Below are 20,068 nucleotides of genomic sequence, written 5' to 3'. Positions count from 1 at the left end.
ACTCGCATGACTGGAGTGCTGTCATGGATGAATATAAACTGTTCAGGAAGGACAGGGAGGCCAGAAAAGGTGGGGGAGTTGCCCTGACTGCTCAGAGCTCAAGTATGAAACTGTAGAAAAACCTGAGAGTCTCTGGATTAAGTTTAGAAGCGTGAGCAACAAGAGTGATGTCGTGGTGGGAGTCTCCTATAGACCACCGGACCAGGGGGATGAGGTGGATGAGGCTTTCTTCCGGCAACTCGCAGAAGCTACAAGATGGCACGCCCTGGTTCTCATGGGCGACTTCAATCATCCTGATATCAGCTGGGAGAGCAATACAGCGGTGCACAGACAATCCAGGAAGTTTTTGGAAACTGTAGGGGACAATTTCCTGGTGCAAGTGCTGGAGGAACCGACTAGGGGCAGAGCTCTTCTTGACCTGCTGCTCACCAACCAGGAAGAATTTGTAGGGGAAACAAAAGTGGATGGGAACCTGGGAGGCAGTCACCATGAGATGGTCGAGTTCAGGATCCTGACACAAGGAGGAAAGGAAAGCAGCAAAATACGGACTCTGAACTTCAGAAAAGCAGACTTTGACTCCCTCAGGGAACTGATGGGAAAGATCCCCTGGGAGAATAACATCAGGGGGAAAGGAGTCCAGGAGAGCTGGCTGTATTTTAAAGAATCCTTATTGAGGTTACAGAGACAAACCATCCCGATGTGTAGAAAGAATAGTAAATATGGTAGGCGACCAGCTTGGCTTAACAGAGAAATCCTTGCTGATCTTAAACACAAAAAAGAGGCTTACAAGAAGTGGAAGATTGGACAAATGACCACGGATGAGTAGATAAATATTGCTCAGGCATGCAGAAGTGAAATCAGGAAGGCCAAATCACACCTGGAGTTGCAGCTAGCGAGCGAAGTTAAGAGTAACAAGAAGGGTTTCTTCTGGTATTTTGGCAATAAGAAGAAAGCCAAGGAAACTGTGGGCCCATTACTAAATGAGAGAGGCAACCTAGTGACAGAGGATGTGGAAAAATCTAACATACTCAATGCTTTTTTTGCCTCTGTCTTCTCGAACAAGGTCAGCTCCCAGATGACTGCACTGGGCAGCACAGCATGGGGAGGAGGTGGCCAGCCCTCTGTAAAGAAAGAAGTGGTTCGGGACTATTTAGAAAATGTGGACGTGCACAAGTCCATGGGGCCAGATGAGCTGCATCCGAGAGTGCTAAAGGAATTGACGGATGTGATTGCACAGCCATTGGCTATTATCTTTGAAAACTCATGGCGATCGAGGGAAGTCCCGGAAGATTGGAAAAAGGCTAATGTAGTGCCCATCTTTAAAAAAGGGAAGAAGGAGGATCCTGGGAACTACAGGCCAGTCAGTCTCACCTCAGTCCCTGGAAAAATCATGGAGCATGTCCTCAAGGAATCAATTCTGAAGCACTTAGAGGAGAGGAAAGTGATCAGGAACAGTCAGCATGGATTCACCAAGGGCAAGTCATGCCTGACTAATCTAATTGCCTTCTATGACGAGATAACTGGCTCTGTGGATGAGGGGAAAGCAGTGGACGTGTTGTTCCTTGACTTTAGCAAAGCTTTTGACACGGTCTCCCACACTATTCTTGCCAGCAAGTTAAAGAAGTATGGTCTGGATGAATGCACTATAAGGTGGATAGAAAGCTGGCTAGATTGTCGGGCTCAACGGGTAGTGATCAATGGCTCCATGTCTAGTTGGCAGCCGGTATCTAGCGGAGTGCCCCAAGGGTCGGTCCTGGGGCCGGTTTTGTTCAATATCTTCATTAATGATCTGGAGGATGGCATGGACTGCACCCTCAGCAAATTTGTGGATGACACTAAACTGGGAGGAGTGGTAGATACGCTGGAGGGTAGGGATAGGATACAGAGGGCCCTAGACAAATTGAAGGATTGGGCCAAAAGAAATCTGAGGAGGTTCAACAAGGACAAGTGCAGAGTCCTGCACGTAGGACGGAAGAATCCAATGCACCGCTACAGACTAGGGACCGAATGGCTCGGCAGCAGTTCTGCAGAGAAGGACCTAGGGGTGACAGTGGACGAGAAGCTGGATATGAGTCAACAGTGTGCCCTTGTTGCCAAGAAGGCCAATGGCATTTTGGGGTGTATAAGTAGGGGCATTGCAAGTAGATCGAGGGACGTGATCGTTCCCCTCTATTCGACATTGGTGAGGCCTCATCTGGAGTACTGTGTCCAGTTTTGGGCCCCACACTTCAAGAAGGATGTGGAGAAATTGGAGAGAGTCCAGCAAAGGGCAACAAAAATGATTAGGGGACTGGAACACATGAGTTATGAGGAGAGGCTGAGGGAACTGGGATTGTTTAGTCTACGGAAGAGAAGAATGAAGGGGGATTTGATAGCTGCTTTTAACTACCTGAAAGGTGGATCCAAAGAGGATGGATCTAGACTATTCTCAGTGATAGCAGATGACAGCACAAGGAGTAATGGTCTCAAGTTGCAGTGGGGAAGATTTAGGTTGGATATTAGGAAAAACTTTTTCACTAGGAGGGTGGTGAAACACTGGAATGCATTACCTAGGGAAGTGGTGGAATCCCCTTTCTTAGAAGTTTCTAAGGTCAGGCATGACAAAGCCCTGGCTGGGATGATTTAGTTGGGGTTGGTCCTGCTCTGGGCAGGGGGTTGGTCTAGATACCTCCTGAGGGCCCTTCCAACCCTGATCTTCTATGATTCTAGGACCCTCCTCCAGGAGTGACAGAGCCTGGCATTTGCTGGAAGAAGCAGGGAGCTCTGGTGCCCACAGACCTGTCCTGGCAGCTTTCTCAGCAGCAAAGAAATCAATTCTCCCTGCCCCTGAGCAACCCACCCACAGCTAATGGCAGCATTGGTCGGGGATCCCAAGCTTTGCACCAACGTCCACATTTCAGACCTTCCTCTCATGGCACTTTCCATGTGAATTAGGACAAGCAAGCTGGGGAAGCTCCATGGGGTAATAGAAACCAGTGCTGCAGGGAAGGCTTGAACTCACAACCCCAGCAATATTGCCCTTTGCACTAACCACTTGCACCCCTGCAGGGGCTCCTTGGACAGCGTTGGGAAGTCGGCCGTGATCGGTCTCTGTGGTTCGCACCTTTGCCTGGCAATTGAAAGGCTGCCGGTTCAAACCTCACTCAAGATGTGGCTTTCCAGCAATGAGACTCCAGTCCATTTTAATAGGAAGAAAATCTCCTCTATTCTCTATTCTCGTCTAGCCCCATTTGACTCCTTCGGCCTGTCTCCTTCCTCTCCCCTGTCAGACTCTTTCCTTCCCCATTGGAGCCATGCAGAGGGGAGCCCCAGTCAGTCTCGGTCACTGAGAGTCTGTATCCCATAAGGGGAGGGAGGGATCGCTGTAAAGCATTGATAATGGAGAGTGGAGGGGTGTGCGTGGTTAGGGGGAGAAAGGCTGGAGAACTAACAGTGGGGCCCAGAGAGCTTCCCCCACAGACTGGGGAGATCCCCTGCTGCCCACCATCACCCAGCTCTGGGAAGAACAACTTGGGATTGCTTGGGGAAGCCACCTTTAAAAACACAAGTGTTCCATGCTAGTTACATTTTAATAAGACCAAAGCCGCCTCAAACCCAGTGTCACAATCACTGGGACGACTTTGTCCTGACATTTTACCAGCCGCAGCCACAAAGCGAGTCAAATCACGGCTCCCGTTCGGCATCAAGGCCCACAGACGAACCCGGAGGCTTTTCCTTCCTCAGGTTCTGCCGTTATTTCAGTGCTGGCCTGTTCCGAGATTCATCGTTGTGCAAAGCAGCGTCAGGCCCTGAAACTGGGCGAGCCCAGAGCAGAGGCTGCCTTCATTTATCCTTCCAAAAACCAACCCGCCGAAACGTGGATTAGCACCCATGCTCCTCCAGCCGCAGGGGAGGCGCCTCATCTGGGCCCCTGGTGCCCGTGCTCCAGCAACATAAGACCACGGGGGCCTGGCTCCACCAAAGTCCGGGGCCCGGTGTCTCCCACAGCCCCGCCTGCTGCCCCCGGGCAATTTAAAACGGCCCGGGGACCCCCACCACCATCACTGGCAGCACAAGGGGGCTAAGGCGGCTTCCTGCCCACCCTCGCTCCGTGTAACCCTTCAGCCCGTCAGAGTTGGCAGCAACAAGGGCCTGGTTCAATATCTAGGGGATCCATTCCAATAACACAATGCAAACCGGCTCGAGCCCCCACCCAGTGACCTGGGACAAATATGTACCACCCCCGCTGGGCACCTCCCAGAGGCAATCCTTCCCCTCTCGCAAGCACCTAGTCTGAGTGTAGCAAAAAGCCTTTTAATAACAGAGAGAAACAATGTGGCATTATGTTGGGGAAACAGCACCAACAGGATTCATAACACAACCCACGAGCAAAAAAAAAAAACCAACCCCAAGCAAATTGGGGCATGCCCTTTCCCTTTGGTTCTTGAGTCCAGCAACCCCAAATCACCCAAAGTCCCAGAAGTCCAATGACCCAAAAGTCTCTGTCCCTGGTCAGGGCAGCCCCAAAGTTCAAAAGTTTATCTGCAGAGCTTTACCTCCCAACCTGGGTGGAGATGGGGGCGGGGGTAAAAGGCACATTACATGATCTGAAGCTGACTGCCCCACAGCTCCATAGGCCTCCGCACCACCAGCCGCCCCACGAACTGCTTCGCTCAGCTCCTCTCCGCGGCCCACCAGCAGCTCCCGCCGTCCCATGAACTGCTCCGCGTCCCACCAGCAGCTCCCGCCGTCCCACAACTGCTCCACAATAGATCTTCAGGCTCCCCCACTACTTAACACAACGCTCAGTGATTTTGGCTCTTAGTCAGTTCAGCTCTTTGGTGAAGTCAGCTTGTAGTATAGAAGCCTCAGTGACGGTACACCATTAGCCCGAAGTGAGCTCAGCAGCCTGTAACTAGACTCCTAACAAAATCAAAAATAGCTCTGAGATTCCACAGGGAATAAAAAAGGAAGGGCAACTAGCATATAAGACCATCACCACGGGGCCCATAGCACCAAGCATAAATACTCATCCCCAACCTCTCTCAATTCACAGAGTTTTGGAACCCATGACCCTTGCCTAGCGATTGCTACTTAGTTGATGGTGAGTCCCTCCATCATAACAAAAGGCCAAGTACAGTTCCCAGCACAGTTCCCATAATCAGGGTAATAACAATTTATTCTTCCTGCCCCAATAACAGAGACACTGGGGATCCCACAGCAGCCAAAGTGACCATTTGGGCAGCTATGGCCTCGTTCTAGGTGGGGTGGGTGTGCCTATGCAAATGAGATCGGCCCCTGAAGTTCTTTTCCACAACTTGCCAGACCTCACCACCAGATGTCAGGGTGAGGCTCACCCTGACACTGCTTACACTCCGTGTGGCCTGCCAGTCTCGGAAGCGGCTGGCGCGTCCCTGCAGCCCCGGGGGTGGGGGGATCTCCACACGCTGCCCCCGCCCCGAGGGCCGACTCTGCCATCTGTGGCAATGGGAAATGCTGGGGTGGTGTCCGTGGCCAGCGATAGGCAGAGACCCCCCACCTAGGAGCTGCTGCCAGAGGGGGGTGTGGGTCGCTTTTGGGAGATACCTGAGGTAAGAGCTGCACCCCTCACTCTCTCCCGCACCCCAAGCCCCAGCCCAGACCCCAACCCCCTGCACCCAAACTCCCTCCCAGAGTCCACCCCCTGCACTCCCTCCTGCACCCTACCCCCATGCCCCAGCCCAGAGCCCACACCCCACACCCAAACTTCCTCCCAGAGCCTGCGCCCGCACCCCCTCCTGCACCCCAACCCCAACCCAGATCCCGCACCCAAACTTCCTCCCACAGGCCTCCCCGCACACCTGCTCTCGCACCCCAACCCTCTTCCCCAGCCCAGAGCCCACCCCCTGCACCCAAACTCCCTCCCAGACCTCGACCTGCACCCTCTCCTGCACCCCAAACCCCAACCCCAACCCAGAGCCCACACCCAAACTCCCTCCCAGAACCTGGCCACCCCACCCATTCCTGCACCCAACGCCCTGCCCCAGCCAAGACCCCACATATGTACAGAAACTGCCTCCCAGAGCCTGTACCCCTCACCCCCTCCCACACCCTAACCCCCTGCCCCAGCCCAGAGCCCGCACCACACACCCAATTCCCTCCCAGAGCGTGCCCCCACACCTGCTCCTGCACCCCAACCCCCTGCCCCAGCCCAGACCCCGCACCCTGCATTCCCTCCTGCACCCCAAACCCCTGCCGCAACCCACAGCCCACACCAAAACTCCCTCCCAGAGCCCAACCCCTTTCCCTCTCCCTCCCATACCCAAACTCCCTCCCAGAGCCTTAGGCAGATGTGGGGGGAGGTGGACGGGGAGGCAGGACTTGGTCCCATTCTGGAAACCACCAAAAATTGTAGAAACCTGCCGCCCCTGTCCAGCCCAACCTTCTGCAGGTGCCCCTCAGGCCCCACCCATGCAGGGTTTGAAGCTTGCATTGCTTAAATTCCAGGACGCTGGGGGACTTCAGCTCCCCTTTGTCCAGCGGGAACCTTCACCCCACTCCCAACCAGATTCTTCTCCATGGGATGACTGTCGGGGGGCTGGGCCCCTCTTTGTCTATTCTCTCTGGGACAGGCCAGGGTACCTAGAACTGGGGTATCTGAGCACCCAGGACCTTCTATGGAGATGCCCTTCCCCTTCCCCTTCTGTGGTCTGATCTGTCTTTGACTCCAGCCTGTTTTCTATCCATCGTCAGCACCATCCCAAGCCAGCTGCACCCGCCTCAAAAAGACAGTGTCCCCTGGTGGGTGTAAATCACTGAGCTCTCTCCTCTCTGAGCACTGACTGCCCCTCCGTCTCCTTGCCCCTCAGTCTGGGCAGACGGGACCTTTCCCTCCAGGGCTGGAGGATTCCCCCTTCTCATCCGCTACTGTCCCAAGCCACCCCTTGGGTGGGAATCTTAAAAGGACCAAGGTGACTTAGGAGCAGAAACCCCCACAGACCTTCCGTGCAATGGGCACCTGCCACGCACTGAGCAGGACTGAAACTCCTGCAGGGATCTGCTATTTCCACCTGCCTGTAAAGTCCAGCTTTCCCCAGCACATTTACTGCAGTGCACTCGGGTCACTGTTTCCATGGCTGACAGCAAGGAATCGCTCCCAGTTTCCCTTCTATCTGCAGCACGATTAGCCTGTGTCGGTGGTTAATGAGGTGGATCTAGTTGTCAATGGTTATTCATTCCCCACCTGGACAATTCACACAGTCCCTTTCCTGCTCAAATCCCCAGCACCTCTGTGATCCCGGTAGCAGGGGTTGGGTTTTCCCTGAGGCCCTGAGATTCTCAGGGTCCTTTTTTCCCTCCACCTGGAGTGTACTCAGCTTTTCCCCCATCCCAGACACTCCATGAAATAACAACAAGCAGCGTAAAGAAAGCAGGGAGGGAACATCTCCCGGCCACGGCTGGAGGTGCCCAGGGCCCCCTCTTTCTCCATTGTTTCCATGGCAGAAGAGGAAGGTTCCTTGGAATTTGACACTCTGCTTTCCACAAGGGACAGAGAAAGATCTTGATGTTCCTGCGTCTGCGCGAAGAAAATTGTCCTTCTGTGTGAAAGAGAGGCAGGAAATGGCCCCATGGTGGGACAATATCCCCAGGATTAAGAGCAAAGGACTCAGGCTGAGAACTGATTTAACTCCACTCATCTCATTTAACTCCTCTCATTAAGAAGTTGTCTTCCAGGGAGAGATAGCAAACTTGTGACATTAATCCAGACCCTGGGGGTTTGGGCTGCTTTAACTCTTGGAAAAAACATGAACTTGATTCAAGAAGGGAGAGAGGAGAAGCCTCAAGCTGCCTTTGGTCCAAGGCTGGTGTGTCCTGGACAGTGGGAAACATCCCTCACTGCTGCCAGGGGATAGGTGGCAACTGGTGACGTCCCAGGGCTGGGATGAAAGGGGAATGTTGCGTGGACTTTATCATACACGCCCCATCCTGCTTCTCAGAGCCCACAGGAAAGCATCTAGAGATGGGAGAGCCATTCCTCAACTGCATTCTCAGGAGAAGTCAGTAGCTATCCTTGAACAGACACTCAGGAGAGTAACCACGGCGGTTCTGCAGAGACATCTGGTTGCCAGAGGATCCATCTAGGTTAAGGAGTGCTGGGGGATCTGCAGTTTTTGCAGTGGGGAGGAGTCTCGAGGTCACACGTTGCGGGTAAGCTGGGACATTAGGGACTCCAGGATGTGAGGCTGGCTAAAATGGAACTGCACAAAAAACCTCCCCCTTTGCTCCCTGCTTTGCCCTGTCCCCGTTTCATGAAAATCTCCATCTCTACCCCGGCTCTAAGAAACCCCCTCTCTCCCTTGGGTATTTTCATGGTTTCTTCTTTTTTTCATGGTCTTTTTCAAAGATTTTTTGCCATCAAAATGATCAAGTACATTTAAAATGAGAAAAACAATCAAGCAACACATCTGCATCTCCTGCACCAGGCATGGCATCGTGTCTGACTTTTTCTCCCGAAAAGTCCAGGCAGGCAGCGTCTCCCCCACATTTACTGCACACCAGGCCCAGAACTGAGCTTCACTGGCAGCAGCGAGGGGGGACGGGTGGGCCTGAGCTGTCTGTGGATTATTTTAATCTATTTTTCGGAGGATGAAATCCATGCAGCTTCCACTTCTCCGTCTCTCCCCAGGAAATAACGTGTCTGTGCCAACGCACCCAAACCTTTTCACAAGAAGAAGTGAAATGAAACGGCCACACGATGGCATCAGAACCTAAGACATGAGAAGCCATGTTCTTGTTCAATGTGCATTGAAGCTGAACACAAGGGAGGTGTTTTTTCTTTGACTCCTAGCCCCCCCCCACACTCTAATCCACTCGACACCCCTTTCCTCCCACAGCCAGGAATAGAACCCAGGAGTCATGACTATTAGCCCCCCTAATCTAGCCGACTAGATCCTTCTCCCTGGGACAAAGGAGAAGCTCTGCGACCCTGTACTGTCCCTTTGCCTCCCTGCTTGTGCGGCACTTGAAACCCAATGGGGTTTCCTTGGGCAGTTTTCAATCTTGCTCCCAGGGAGGGTGTAATTTTAGGTGCAGGTTCCAAACAGCGCAATGAACCAGCCAGAAGGGGCAGGAGGTATCGGTGTAGGAGCTATTGAAATAATCTTAGCAACGTACGTCAGGGGAACCGTTATTAATGACGACAGGTTTCAGAGTAGCAGCCGTCTTAGTCTGTATCTGCAAAAAGGAAAGGAGGACTTGTGGCACCTTAGAGACTAACCAATTTCTTTGAGCATAAGCTTTCGTGAGCTACAGCTCACTTCATCGGATGCATTCTGTAGCTCACAAAAGCTTATGCTCAAATAAATCGCTTAGCCTCTAAGGTGCCACAAGTCCTCCTGTTCTTTTTTTTTAAATATTAAAGAAGTGTCAGTAAAAGGTCAGAATGGGATCGTCTCAGTGTCAGTAGAGGGCTCTGTGATGGTTTTCAATTTGTCATCCCACCCTACCCACCACCTAGCACATGTTTGAACCTCTTCCTCTCTTAGCGTTGCTCGTTATCAGAGAAGGGGAGAGAGAGTGAGCCACAGAAACAGAGACCTAGTGACTGAAGGAAACACTTCTTTGCTCTTTGCTTGGCTCTGTCAGTTATTTGGGTACAAACTCACCCCCCCACCCCACTGTCTCTGCTGGGCTCAATGGGCAGGAAGAGCTCAGCTGTCAATGGGACTTGGGGAGCTCAGGACATTACTGTAGCTTAACAGGGAAATCCTTGCTGATCTTAAATACAAAAAAGAAGCTTACAAGAAGTGGAAGATTGGACAAATGACCAGGGATGAGTATAAAAATATTGCTTGGGCATGCAGGAGTGAAATCAGGAAGGCCAAATCACACCTGGAGTTGTAGCTAGCAAGAGATGTTAAGAGTAACAAGAAGGCTTTCTTCAGGTATGTTGGCAACAAGGAGAAAGCCAAGGAAAGTGTGGGCCCCTTACTGAATGAGGGAGGCACCCTAGTGACAGAGGATGTGAAAAAAGCTAATGTACTCAATGCTTTTTTTGCCTGTCTTCACGAACAAGCTCAGCTCCCAGACTGCTGCCCTGGGCAGCACAGCATGGGGAGGAGATGACCATCCCTCTGTGGAGAAAGAAGTGGTTCGGGACTATTTAGAAAAGCTGGACGAGCACAAGTCCATGGGGCCGGATGCGTTGCATCCGAGAGGGCTAAAGGAGTTGGCGGATGTGATTGCAGAGCCATTGTCCAATATCTTTGAAAACTCATGGTGATCGGGGGAAGTCCCAGACGACTGGGGTGTATAAGTCCCATTTTGGGGTGTATAAGTAGGGGCATTGTCAGCAGATCGAGGGATGTGATCCTTCCCCTCAATTCGACACTGGTGAGGCCTCATCTGGAGTACTGTGTCCAGTTTTGGGCCCCACACTACAAGAAGGATGTGGAGAAATTGGAGAGAGTCCAGCGAAAGGCAACATAAATGATTCGGGGTCTGGAACACATGCCTTATGAGGAGAGGCTGAGGGAACTGGGATTGTTTACTCTACAAAAGAGAAGAATGAGGGGGGATGTCATAGCTGCTTTGAACTAAATGAAGGTGGATCCAAAGAGGACGGATCTAGACTACTCTCAGTGACAGCAGATGACAGGACAAGGAGTAATGGTCAAGTTGCAGTGGGGGAGATTTAAGTTGGATATTAGGAAAAACTTTTTCACGAGGAGGGTGGTGAAACATTGGAATGGGTTACCTTGGGAGGTGGTGGAATGTCCTTCCTTAGAAGTTTTTAAGATCAGGCTTGACAAAGCCCTGGCTGGGATGATTTAGTTGGGGATTGGTCCTCCTCTGGGCAGGGGGTTGGACTAGATACCTCCTGAGGTCCCTTCCAACCCCGATATCCTAGGATTCTATGATCATTTGGCCAACAACATGCAGCAAAGCACCCAACTCAGTTGCATGAATGCTCTATAAACCACTCCTCAATTATACAGAGACACCAGCATATCTCCCCAGCTCTCAGCCTTGCACCTCAGAAATGTACCATCTTACATGGCTCACGGCCTTCTCTTGAAAAGTGTAAGCTCATTTTTAGTTCGCCACTTCATCAAAAATAAAGGGGACATGCACCAGCCTTTGTCATGTGAGCAACTTTCCCAAGCACTTTGGACAAACTCAGGAGTAAGTATAAAATAGTAAAACAAGTTTATTAACTACAGAAAGTTAGATTTTAACTGAGTATAAGTATTGGAGTATAACTGTAATTTGAATATACTATAACAAGAATTGGATCAAACAGCTTTTCTCACTCACTGGTTGCTCCAGGCCATGTTGAGTTCTTAATACACAGACTGAATTCCCTCTCAGCCTGGGACCAATCTCTGCAGTTCAAATTCTGAGTCTTCCAGACAATCTTCCAGGTGTTGAGATTGGGGAAGAGACAGGCCACGTGGGGGTGTCTTTGACTCTCAGACATATTTTTTCTCCAGCTGCTAGGTAGATTCTTGCCGTGATGTGGGGTTAGTTAGCCCCCAATATGGAGCAGCAGTTTGCCTCCTGCACCTTGTGGTAGGCATATCACAGCTCCTTCACTTTGGCCCCGCATGGCAGTGTGTCCCTGTCATGGCCCCTTTCTATCATGCATCACGACCAAACCACAGACTCTGGACTCAGCATTCATGTATCCTGCAGTCTGAACTTGGAATCTCTTACATTCCCTCATTGGCTACCATCATTTAACCAACACGGAAGTGCTTCTTGTCCAGCAAGGCAGCCAGTTTGGGACCCATAGGCATGGCATGGCTCTGAAGGAATCAGCTGTTTCTCTCTGTGCTTCAGGAAACTTGGGATCCAAATGGTAAAAGACAGTTGTTCCCAGTTTCATCATGGCATCCTTTAGAAGTGTGAGCAATTCTAAAAACAGTTTACCTTGGCCATAGGTCACCATAGCATCCATGTCTGGGGTGAAAATCAACCACTAAAACCTCTCATTTCTACCTGAGTTCTTGTCAAATCTTTGACCTTAGTTGTAGCAATTTTACACGGCTCTGGCGTAGAATTCTTCACCAACCACACAACATACCAGTAGCGATACTGAGGTATAACTCCCCCAAATATGCCCTTTTGTTTCTTTAATCTGGTGGCACAGATTTAAATAAGGGACTACATTCAGGTGCGGCTTAGAATCCCTCTAAGACACCAAATGTCAGGTATCTACTCAAAATGGGTGTCTTTCTGCAGCTCTATCACATTCCTCATGGATGTCATTTCCTACACATTTACAGCATCTCCCAGGAGGGAGCTGAACAGAAATGTCACTTCCATTTTTCCCATCTCTACCTAGGACGGGATTGCATTTCCCAAATAAGAGGCAACATGCACCTGATTAGGAAGGGAAGATCTTCAGGAGCAACCTCCTGCAGGGCATGGGCCACAACTGCTTTGGGAGGCAAATGAATGGGTCTTTTGCTTAGTTCCAAATCATTTACTAGAGAATCCTCTTCCCAGCCCCTTCGGGAAATATTGACCTTACCAATTGAAGAACAGGGGGATAGAGATGGTGATGGAGAATCCCTCTGATTTACCCTATGTTCTTCTCGTGTTACAGAGGGCAAAAGACATTTTTCCCTATCCCTTCCCTATTCCTGCTCTTTGTTATACTGCAATATATTTTAAGGGAGGAAAAAGGTAGTAAAAATATCTGCCTTCAGGAAAACCTGAAGCAACAGCGCTCTGATGAACTGTGACAACTGGGAATGAAACAATATGATCCTGGTGGGGGAACTTGATGACTAACAATTGTTTTTCAATGGGGGAACAGTATAACTGTGATGCTCAGGCTTTGTTTAGACTAGGACATGTGATGGAGTTTAGGTCAGGTCAAGAGGAAAGCTAATGCCAACCACTGCACCTCGGCTGCATCTGCACGACAACTGTAATTGTCTTTTAACACCAAGATCACTAACTTGAGCAGCCAACGCCATGTACAGTCCTAGTGGATGTAAGGTACGGGTAGTTTTTGCCTCAGTGTAGCTTGTTGGGAACAAACCTCTCTCCCCCACCTGGAGCTGATGAACATTCCTGGCTGGAGGGACACACGCTCCTTTGACCCAAAAGGAAAGAAGTTGATAGAAAACATCACAGGACTGACCCCAAAGAAGGGTGAGCTGCAAAAGGCAGGAGCAGGCAACTCATCTGGGGGAGCTGAGTAACCACGGTGAAGATGGGGCACAGATCACTAAGTGGGAATTAGCAAATGTGATTGAAAAGAAAAAAATACCTTTGGCCAGCCCTAGTCAAGGCATTTGTTACAGATCACTCCCATGTGGATTTTCTGATGTCTAATAAGGGTTGAGCTCCGATTGAAGCTTTTCCCGCACTCAGAGCACATGTAGGGGGTCTCTCCTGTGTGGATTCTCTGATGTCTGATTAGGGTAGAGCTCTGATTGAAGCTTTTCCCGCACTCAGAGCACGTGTAGGGCCTCTCCCCTGTGTGGATTCGCTGATGTGTGATAAGGGCTGAGCTTTGATTGAAGTGTTTGCCACACTCACGGCATCCATAAGGTTTCTCACCCGCATGGATTCGCCGATGTATGATAAAGTATGAGCTCCGATTGAAGCGTTTCCCACACTCAGAGCATCCATAAGGCTTCTCACCTGTGTGGATTCTTCTATGTGTGGTCAGTACAGAGCTCTGATTAAAGCTTTTCCCGCACTCAGAGCACATGTAGGGGGTCTCTCCTGTGTGCGTTCTCTGATGTGTGATTAGGGTAGAGCTCTGATTGAAGCTTTTCCCGCACTCAGAGCATCTGTAGGGCCTCTCCCCTGTGTGGATTCGCTGATGTGAGAGGAGGGATGAACTGTCAATGAAGTGCTTCCCACACTCAGGGCATCCATAAGGTTTCTCACCCGTGTGGATTTTCCGATGTGTAATAAGGTGTGAGCTCTGCTTGAAGTGTTTCCCACACTCAGGGCATCCGTAAGGTTTCTCACCCGTGTGGATTTTCCGATGTGTAATAAGGTGTGAGCTCTGCTTGAAGTGTTTCCCACACTCAGGGCATCCGTCAGGTTTCTCACGCATGTGGATTTTCCGATGTGTAATAAGGTGTGAGCTCTGCTTGAAGTGTTTCCCACACTCAGGGCAGCCATAAGGTTTCTCATCTATGTGGATTCTCTTATGTGCAATGAGATGCGAGCTCTGCTTGAAGCATTTCCCACACACACAGCATGCGTAAGGTTTCTCACCCGTGTGGATTCTCTGATGTGTGAGAAGGTCCGAGCTCCCTTTGAAGCTTTTCCCACACTCGACGCATGTGTAGCGTGTTCCTTCCAAGTTCATTCTCTTATGTGTAATAAGGTCTGACTGGCTACCGAAGTTTTCCTCTGGCCTCTGCTGACTCTCACAGGCTTTTGTTTTTTCTGGGCGTGCACAGCTCCCAGAATCATTCCCTTTGGACCTTCCTGACAACATCCCATGGGCTTCTACTCGCTCAGCAACTTCCTGCTGGGGTTCCTCCTCGTTTTCACTCACCATCCCAACACCTGACGGGAGACTGAGAGAATCCAGACGTAAGTCTCTGCCTGCGCCAGAGAGAAAGGAAATCTCAGAGAGAAGAATGGAAAAAGGGATGAAGGAACCAAAATGTGTACAGGACAGATCAAACCTATCAGGAGCTGATTTTCCCTTCAACCTTCCCCAGAGGAGAGAAAGGAAGGGATCAGTTCTGGGTCTGTATCTCAGAAGAAATCTCAGGGGACAGCGAGATTGGGGAGGGACCTGCTGCCAGTTGTCAGTCAGGATAGGTGGGAAACCATGAGTGACCTCTGCCTAACGATTCCACATCTGCAGGGAACAATCCTGAACTTGGAGAGCTCACAAGGTCTTTGTAGGGCATCCCAAATGTTTCCTGTATTCACTGACAGTTTGGGGGTTGGTTTAACCAATGCCTCACCTATGCAGGCAGCTCTCGGGAGCACTTTTTTCTTAGAGCCATGAAGGTCTGGGACGCACGACTCCTCCCCTCGTTCCAGCTCCGAGATCACATCAGTTCTGGAAACTGGAAACCCTGCTCAAGGCAAAGAAAACAAGGGAGGTCAGTGGAATTTGTGGGATACTTGTCACAAAGAATATTCCATGCTTTTAAGCCCAGCTCACTTTTAAGTAGTAACGTCACAAGGCTGGCTTCCTTGGCTCAAAGTGCCAGGAGATGATTATTATCAATCATATTCATTACCTTAGTGCCTAAGGGCCAACTAACAGTGGGTCCTCATTTTGCTAGGCACAGTACAAACCGAGAAGCGTTGATGGCCCGTGTCCTGAAGAAGCTTCAATCTAAATAGACAAGGCAGACACAGAATGGGGGAAGGGGTACAACCCACCAGCAGAGTGAACTCCGTGAAGGCAGAGTGGCAGATCTGATCAACACAGGCCTAGATCTTGAGACTATCGGATTTAACGTTACAACCAGGGCCAGTGTTTTCCGGAAATTGTCGCTAGGACTGCATTTTTTCCCAAAATTACTCTTTGTTTCTGGAATCACCATTAATATCCGGAATTGCTGATCAGAGAGTGGGTGGGGCATGCAGGGTCACAATCCCCCAGATTTCTCCCTGGAGACACCCGTCTCCTCCCCAGGGCACAGGCTGGCTGCGGTTGAGACTTGATGCCAATTTCTTCCCTCCTCATACAAGTCTGGGATCAGCAGTGGGACGCCAGGGTCTCTCATCATGCTGCAGAGAGGACGGCACTCACAGCTGCTCGCGGCCGTGTCCACAGCACCTCTCCCCTTCTCACCTCCCCTGTACACAGCTGGTTCATGCCCCGTCTCTCCAGCACACAGCTGGCTCTAGGCTCTCAATGCCCAGTATCTGAGCCCCACCGCCCCCACACAGCCGGCTCCTGTCCCCTCCCCACAAGGCACTTTCAGGCTTTAAAGGATTAGATATTGCTCACGTTTGTCAATTACTCTCTTTTCATTGCCTGCAAACACTTGCCCTAATTATGACTGTTATCTGTATATCTAAGCCAGCCCTTGAAAGCATGAATTCTTCACAGACTATGATGCCGAGATGCGCCACATGACACCAGGAAGGGCTGCGGGATGGGTTTCCTGTGCAAGCTGGTATCACTACAGGGTGATGAATGCCAGATCTCAAGGCTGGTTATGCAGAGCTCCACCTTTTGAAGCTTTACCCAATGCAGAAAGGGGTAGTGACGGATTTCCCCTCATTCAGGAGACTGAAGACGATAGACTTTTGGGGGATAAACAGCTGAGTTTGAGCTGACTGAGGGGGGTCTTTCTGGGCTACAAACTCACAGGACCTGAATACCACCAGGAGGTAACCCTTTAAGAAAGGTTTTAATACACTTTGGAACCGATCAGGGATTCCCATGAGGACCGCTGAGGGAATGAAGGGAAACACGCATTTGGATGCTCTTCTTCTTTTATGAGAACGGGAACAGGAAGGGCAGGGATATCACTGAATGCAGGATCTCAGCAGTACTAGGTGTCAGGATAGCACCATACTGCAGCCCATTGGAAAACATAATCCCAACTACACATATAAAATGATGGGCTCTAAATGAGCTGTTTCCACTCAACAGAGGGATCCTGGAGTCACTGGGCACACTTCTCTGAAAACATCAACTCAGTGTGCCACGGCATGCAAAAAGCAAAGAGAATGTTGGGAATCATTCTGAAATGGATAGATAAGAAGACAGAAAATATCATATCGCCTCTATATAAACCAATGGTACACCCACATCTCGAATACTGCATGCAGATGTGGTTGCCCCATCTCAAAAAAAGATATATTGGAATTGGAAAAGGTTCAGAAAAGGGCAACCCAAATGATTACAGGTATGAAACTCTTCTGTACGGGGAAAGATTAAAAAGACCGGGACTATTCAGCTTGGAAAAGAGACAAAGGGGGGATATGAGAGAGGTCTATAAAATCAAAACTGCCGTGGAGAAAGGAAATAAGGACGTGTCATTTACTCCTTCTCAGAACACAAGGACTAGGAATCACCCAATCAAATTAATAGGCAGCAGGTTTATAAGAAACAAAAGGAAGTATTTCTTCACACAATGCACAGTCAACCTGGGGAACTCCTTGCCAGAGGACGTTGTGAAGGCCAAGATTATAATAGGGTTACAAAAAAAAAAAAAAACCACCATGAGAAATCTATTGAGGACAGGTCCGTGAATGGTTATTAGCCAGGATGGGCAGGGATGGAGTCCCTAACTTCTGTTTGTCATAAACTGTGAATGGGTGACAGGAGATGAATCACTCCATGATTCCCCGTTCTGTTCATTCCCTCTGGGACACCCGGCGCTGGTCACTGTCGGAAGACAGGACACTGGGCTAGATGGACCTTTGGTCTGTCCCAGTATGGCCATTCTTAAATACTAGGGAATCTAATGAGTCCAGTGCAATGGGAGGGAGTAAGAAAATCCCTGGCTGTGGAGAACACTGGGAAATTAGAAACTATCATTCAGAAGCAACAGACTCTAAATAGTCTAGACAAGCAGAATGTGAAAAATAAGAATCGGGGTCATGTGACTTCAGGAATGAGGGACTCAAAAAACCAAGTCCGCAGAGAAGGTAGATTGTGGCTACTGCACATGGGGATGGGGGGAGCAACTCTCCAGGTCTCAAGGATTTTCACCAGCAACCGAGGCCATTGTCCCATGCACGGGGCAATCCGGAGCAGCGAGGAGTTGTGTCATCTGTAATCCTGGCTGAGTTTCAATGCTCTGCTGCTGGAGCTCCCTTGTCTGGATTCCCCCAGCCACCATTCAAGGTCTGTGTGATCAGTAACCCTGGACCAGCCGCTCTGACCCCAGCAGCCTGCTTCTTACACCCCAAGCACATTCTGGTCTGGGTGGAGAAGGCTCAGGGTTTGAGAGAAGGCCAGGGGTAGGAAGCTTCTGTTCGTTATGCTGGACCTAACCCCCCGTTTTACTTGTGCAAACAGGAGATATTTCACACTGTGCGATTCTGCTCCTGTGCTCTCTTCCCACAGCGTTCAGCAGCGGGGAGGGTCTCTGGTCGTCTGTGTGTCACTGGCATGCTGGGGTGATGCTGGAACAGGACAGAGCAGAGGTGGCATTGTGGGGGTGGCGTGAACCTCATCTCTTCCGTTCCCCTTCCAAGAACCGAGGGGACAGGAATCCTTACCCAGCGAGGTCACATTCTCATAGGTCTCCTGCATGACGTCTCTGTAGAGGGCTCTCTGAGTGGGGTCCAGCAGAGCCCACTCTTCCCTGGTGAAATACACAGCCACCTCCTCGAAGGTCACCGGCCCCTGAAAGAACCAGAGCCCCACACTCAGGACCTGCTGCCCCACTCACAGCCCCACTATTTGTGGGGGAGAGGAGCCAATCAAATGGAAACTCTGGGTGGACCGCAGCCAACAGAGTCCCACCCCCACCCCGCTCAGAGCACCCAGGAAACACCAGGGGGAGGGGGCAAAGAGAGAGCCCCTCCTCTCTCCCAGCAGATCCAACACACACCTACTAGACACAGACTGATACCGGAGATGCTGCCCCGAGCAGGGTCTAGGGAGAGATCTCTTGTAGGAAGCCCAACACCCTCCTCCTTGTGAAAAGAAAAGGAGGACTTGTGGCACCTTAGAGACTATCCAATTTATTTGAGCATAAGCTTTCTTGAGCTACAGCTCACTTCATCGGATGCAAAGTGTGGAAAGTGTAGAAGAGCTTTTTATATACACACAAATCATGAAAAAAATACCTCCTCCCACCCCACTCTCCTGCTGGTAATAGCTTATCTAAAGTCATCACTCTCCTTACAATGTGTATGATAATGAAGGTGGCCCATTTCCAGCACAAATCCAGGGTTCAACAAGAACGTCGGGGGGGTGGGGGGGCAGGAAAAAACAAGGGGAAACAGGTTACATTGCATAATGACTTAGCCACTCCCAGAGCTGGATATGAAGCAGGGGAATCTCCCCTAAGCCTGACTGGTGGCTTCCCCCTTCGTATTTCAAGGCACCCGCTGGTTAGTTGGGTCAGGCTCCAGCACTACGAGTCTGGTCCTTTTTCCCAGCCCCATCTAGGTAGGTTATTTTCTGTTCACCAGATTGGAGCATTTCCACCTCCGAACCTCATGGGTCTCTTCCTAGAATCTAGGCCACTTATTAAACAACTCCCAGCAGGTCTGCCACCCCCTGGCCTCCTCCCTTTCTCCACCCTGTGCATTTCCTGCCCCGCTGCAACCTCCAAACCAGACGGTGCAAACCTTCCCCTCTCCCGTGTAATTGCTGTCCCTCTCCCTCCTGCAGGAACAGATCAGAACCCCCTCAATAATCCCTACCTGAGCTGGCTCCTCTGCAGCCATGTCGCTCCCTTGTCCCATGGGAGGACGGGATGAACCGGAAAGAAACATGAGTGTCGTTCTGCAACCTGGCTGGGCAAGAAGGGCTGTTGTGGAAGTTTAGGAACGGGCATTAGTTCATTTCACATCACGCTTCCCCCAGGCTCTTTCCTTGCAGAGCGAGATCCGAGATTCTGCCGTGCTGAGAAAATGCTCAATCTCTGGATTACAGCAGAGACCTGGCCCCTCCTGCCAGGCTAGGCCCACAGACACACTTTGAACCTCCTTTCTCCCTCCCGCATCCCAAAACAAAGTCTCTGAACGCAATCCTAGAAAAAAGCAGAACCAAAGGAGTCCCTTTCGAGGATTCCCTCTGACACTGACCCCACGGCAGCCACACCCCAGCAGGAGGGACATGGAGTCAGGAACTGGGTTTTCCGTTCTCTCATCCTTGTCTTGTCCACAGGAAAGTGATTCTCCCCACACTGCAGTAATACATCTGTCTGGGCAGATGAGAGAGCTGGAAATCTCTTTCAAAACTCTTTTATCCCACGGACCCTGTCAGTCTCTCTATCTCCTTTTCCCTGTGCCCTCTCCATGCCTGTCTGCTAGGAAACTCTCATTCCTGGGTTGTTTGCTCCCCTATGGCTGGATTTGCTCCTGCAAATGGCAGGAGAAATGGGGTGGGGGGCTGTTTGTGTAGAGTCATTTTTTATTCCTTCACTGCCAGGCTGAGATTTCCCCATTGCCTACCTAGGACCCCCACCTGCCC

The 20,068-nt window shown here is 50.6% G+C and overlaps 2 protein-coding genes across 3 annotated transcripts in view; one reads left to right on the top strand and one right to left on the bottom strand.

Annotated features, from left to right (window-relative positions):
* The window catches only part of LOC144258246 (uncharacterized), a 640,730-nt gene that overhangs the window by 434,362 nt on the left and 186,300 nt on the right, over positions 1 to 20,068 (top strand). The gene's annotated exons all lie outside the window — the stretch shown is intronic.
* LOC144258293 (uncharacterized) lies at positions 13,253 to 19,338 on the bottom strand. Of its 2 annotated transcripts, XM_077806763.1 has the most exons (5): positions 19,297 to 19,338; positions 18,142 to 18,268; positions 14,913 to 15,026; positions 13,384 to 14,541; positions 13,253 to 13,299 (listed from the first exon to the last, which is right to left on the bottom strand). In XM_077806763.1, exons 1-5 carry the CDS (start codon positions 19,336 to 19,338, stop codon positions 13,253 to 13,255), a joined length of 1,488 nt encoding a protein of 495 aa, XP_077662889.1. The 2 variants fall into 2 exon arrangements, with proteins under 2 accessions (XP_077662889.1, XP_077662888.1); XM_077806762.1 differs by having other exon boundaries at positions 13,253 to 14,502.

This window comes from Eretmochelys imbricata, chromosome 28 (genome assembly GCF_965152235.1).
Source record: "Eretmochelys imbricata isolate rEreImb1 chromosome 28, rEreImb1.hap1, whole genome shotgun sequence".
NCBI classification, from domain to species: Eukaryota; Metazoa; Chordata; order Testudines; family Cheloniidae; genus Eretmochelys; species Eretmochelys imbricata.
The sequence above is the reverse complement of the archived record's forward strand: the minus strand, read 5'-3'. Positions and strand labels throughout refer to the sequence as shown.

Bases quoted from the DNA above. Each gene is read 5' to 3' on its own strand.
- LOC144258293 (XM_077806762.1), bottom strand. From the start codon at position 19,338: ATGGGACAAGGGAGCGACATGGCTGCAGAGGAGCCAGCTCAG. The intron at 18,269-19,296 runs GTAGGGATTATT...TGGTTCTTTCAG, and splicing joins CTGCAGAGGAGCCAGCTCAG to GGGCCGGTGACCTTCGAGGA. The intron at 15,027-18,141 runs GTAAGGATTCCT...TGCCTTGAGCAG, and splicing joins TGAGAATGTGACCTCGCTGG to GGTTTCCAGTTTCCAGAACT.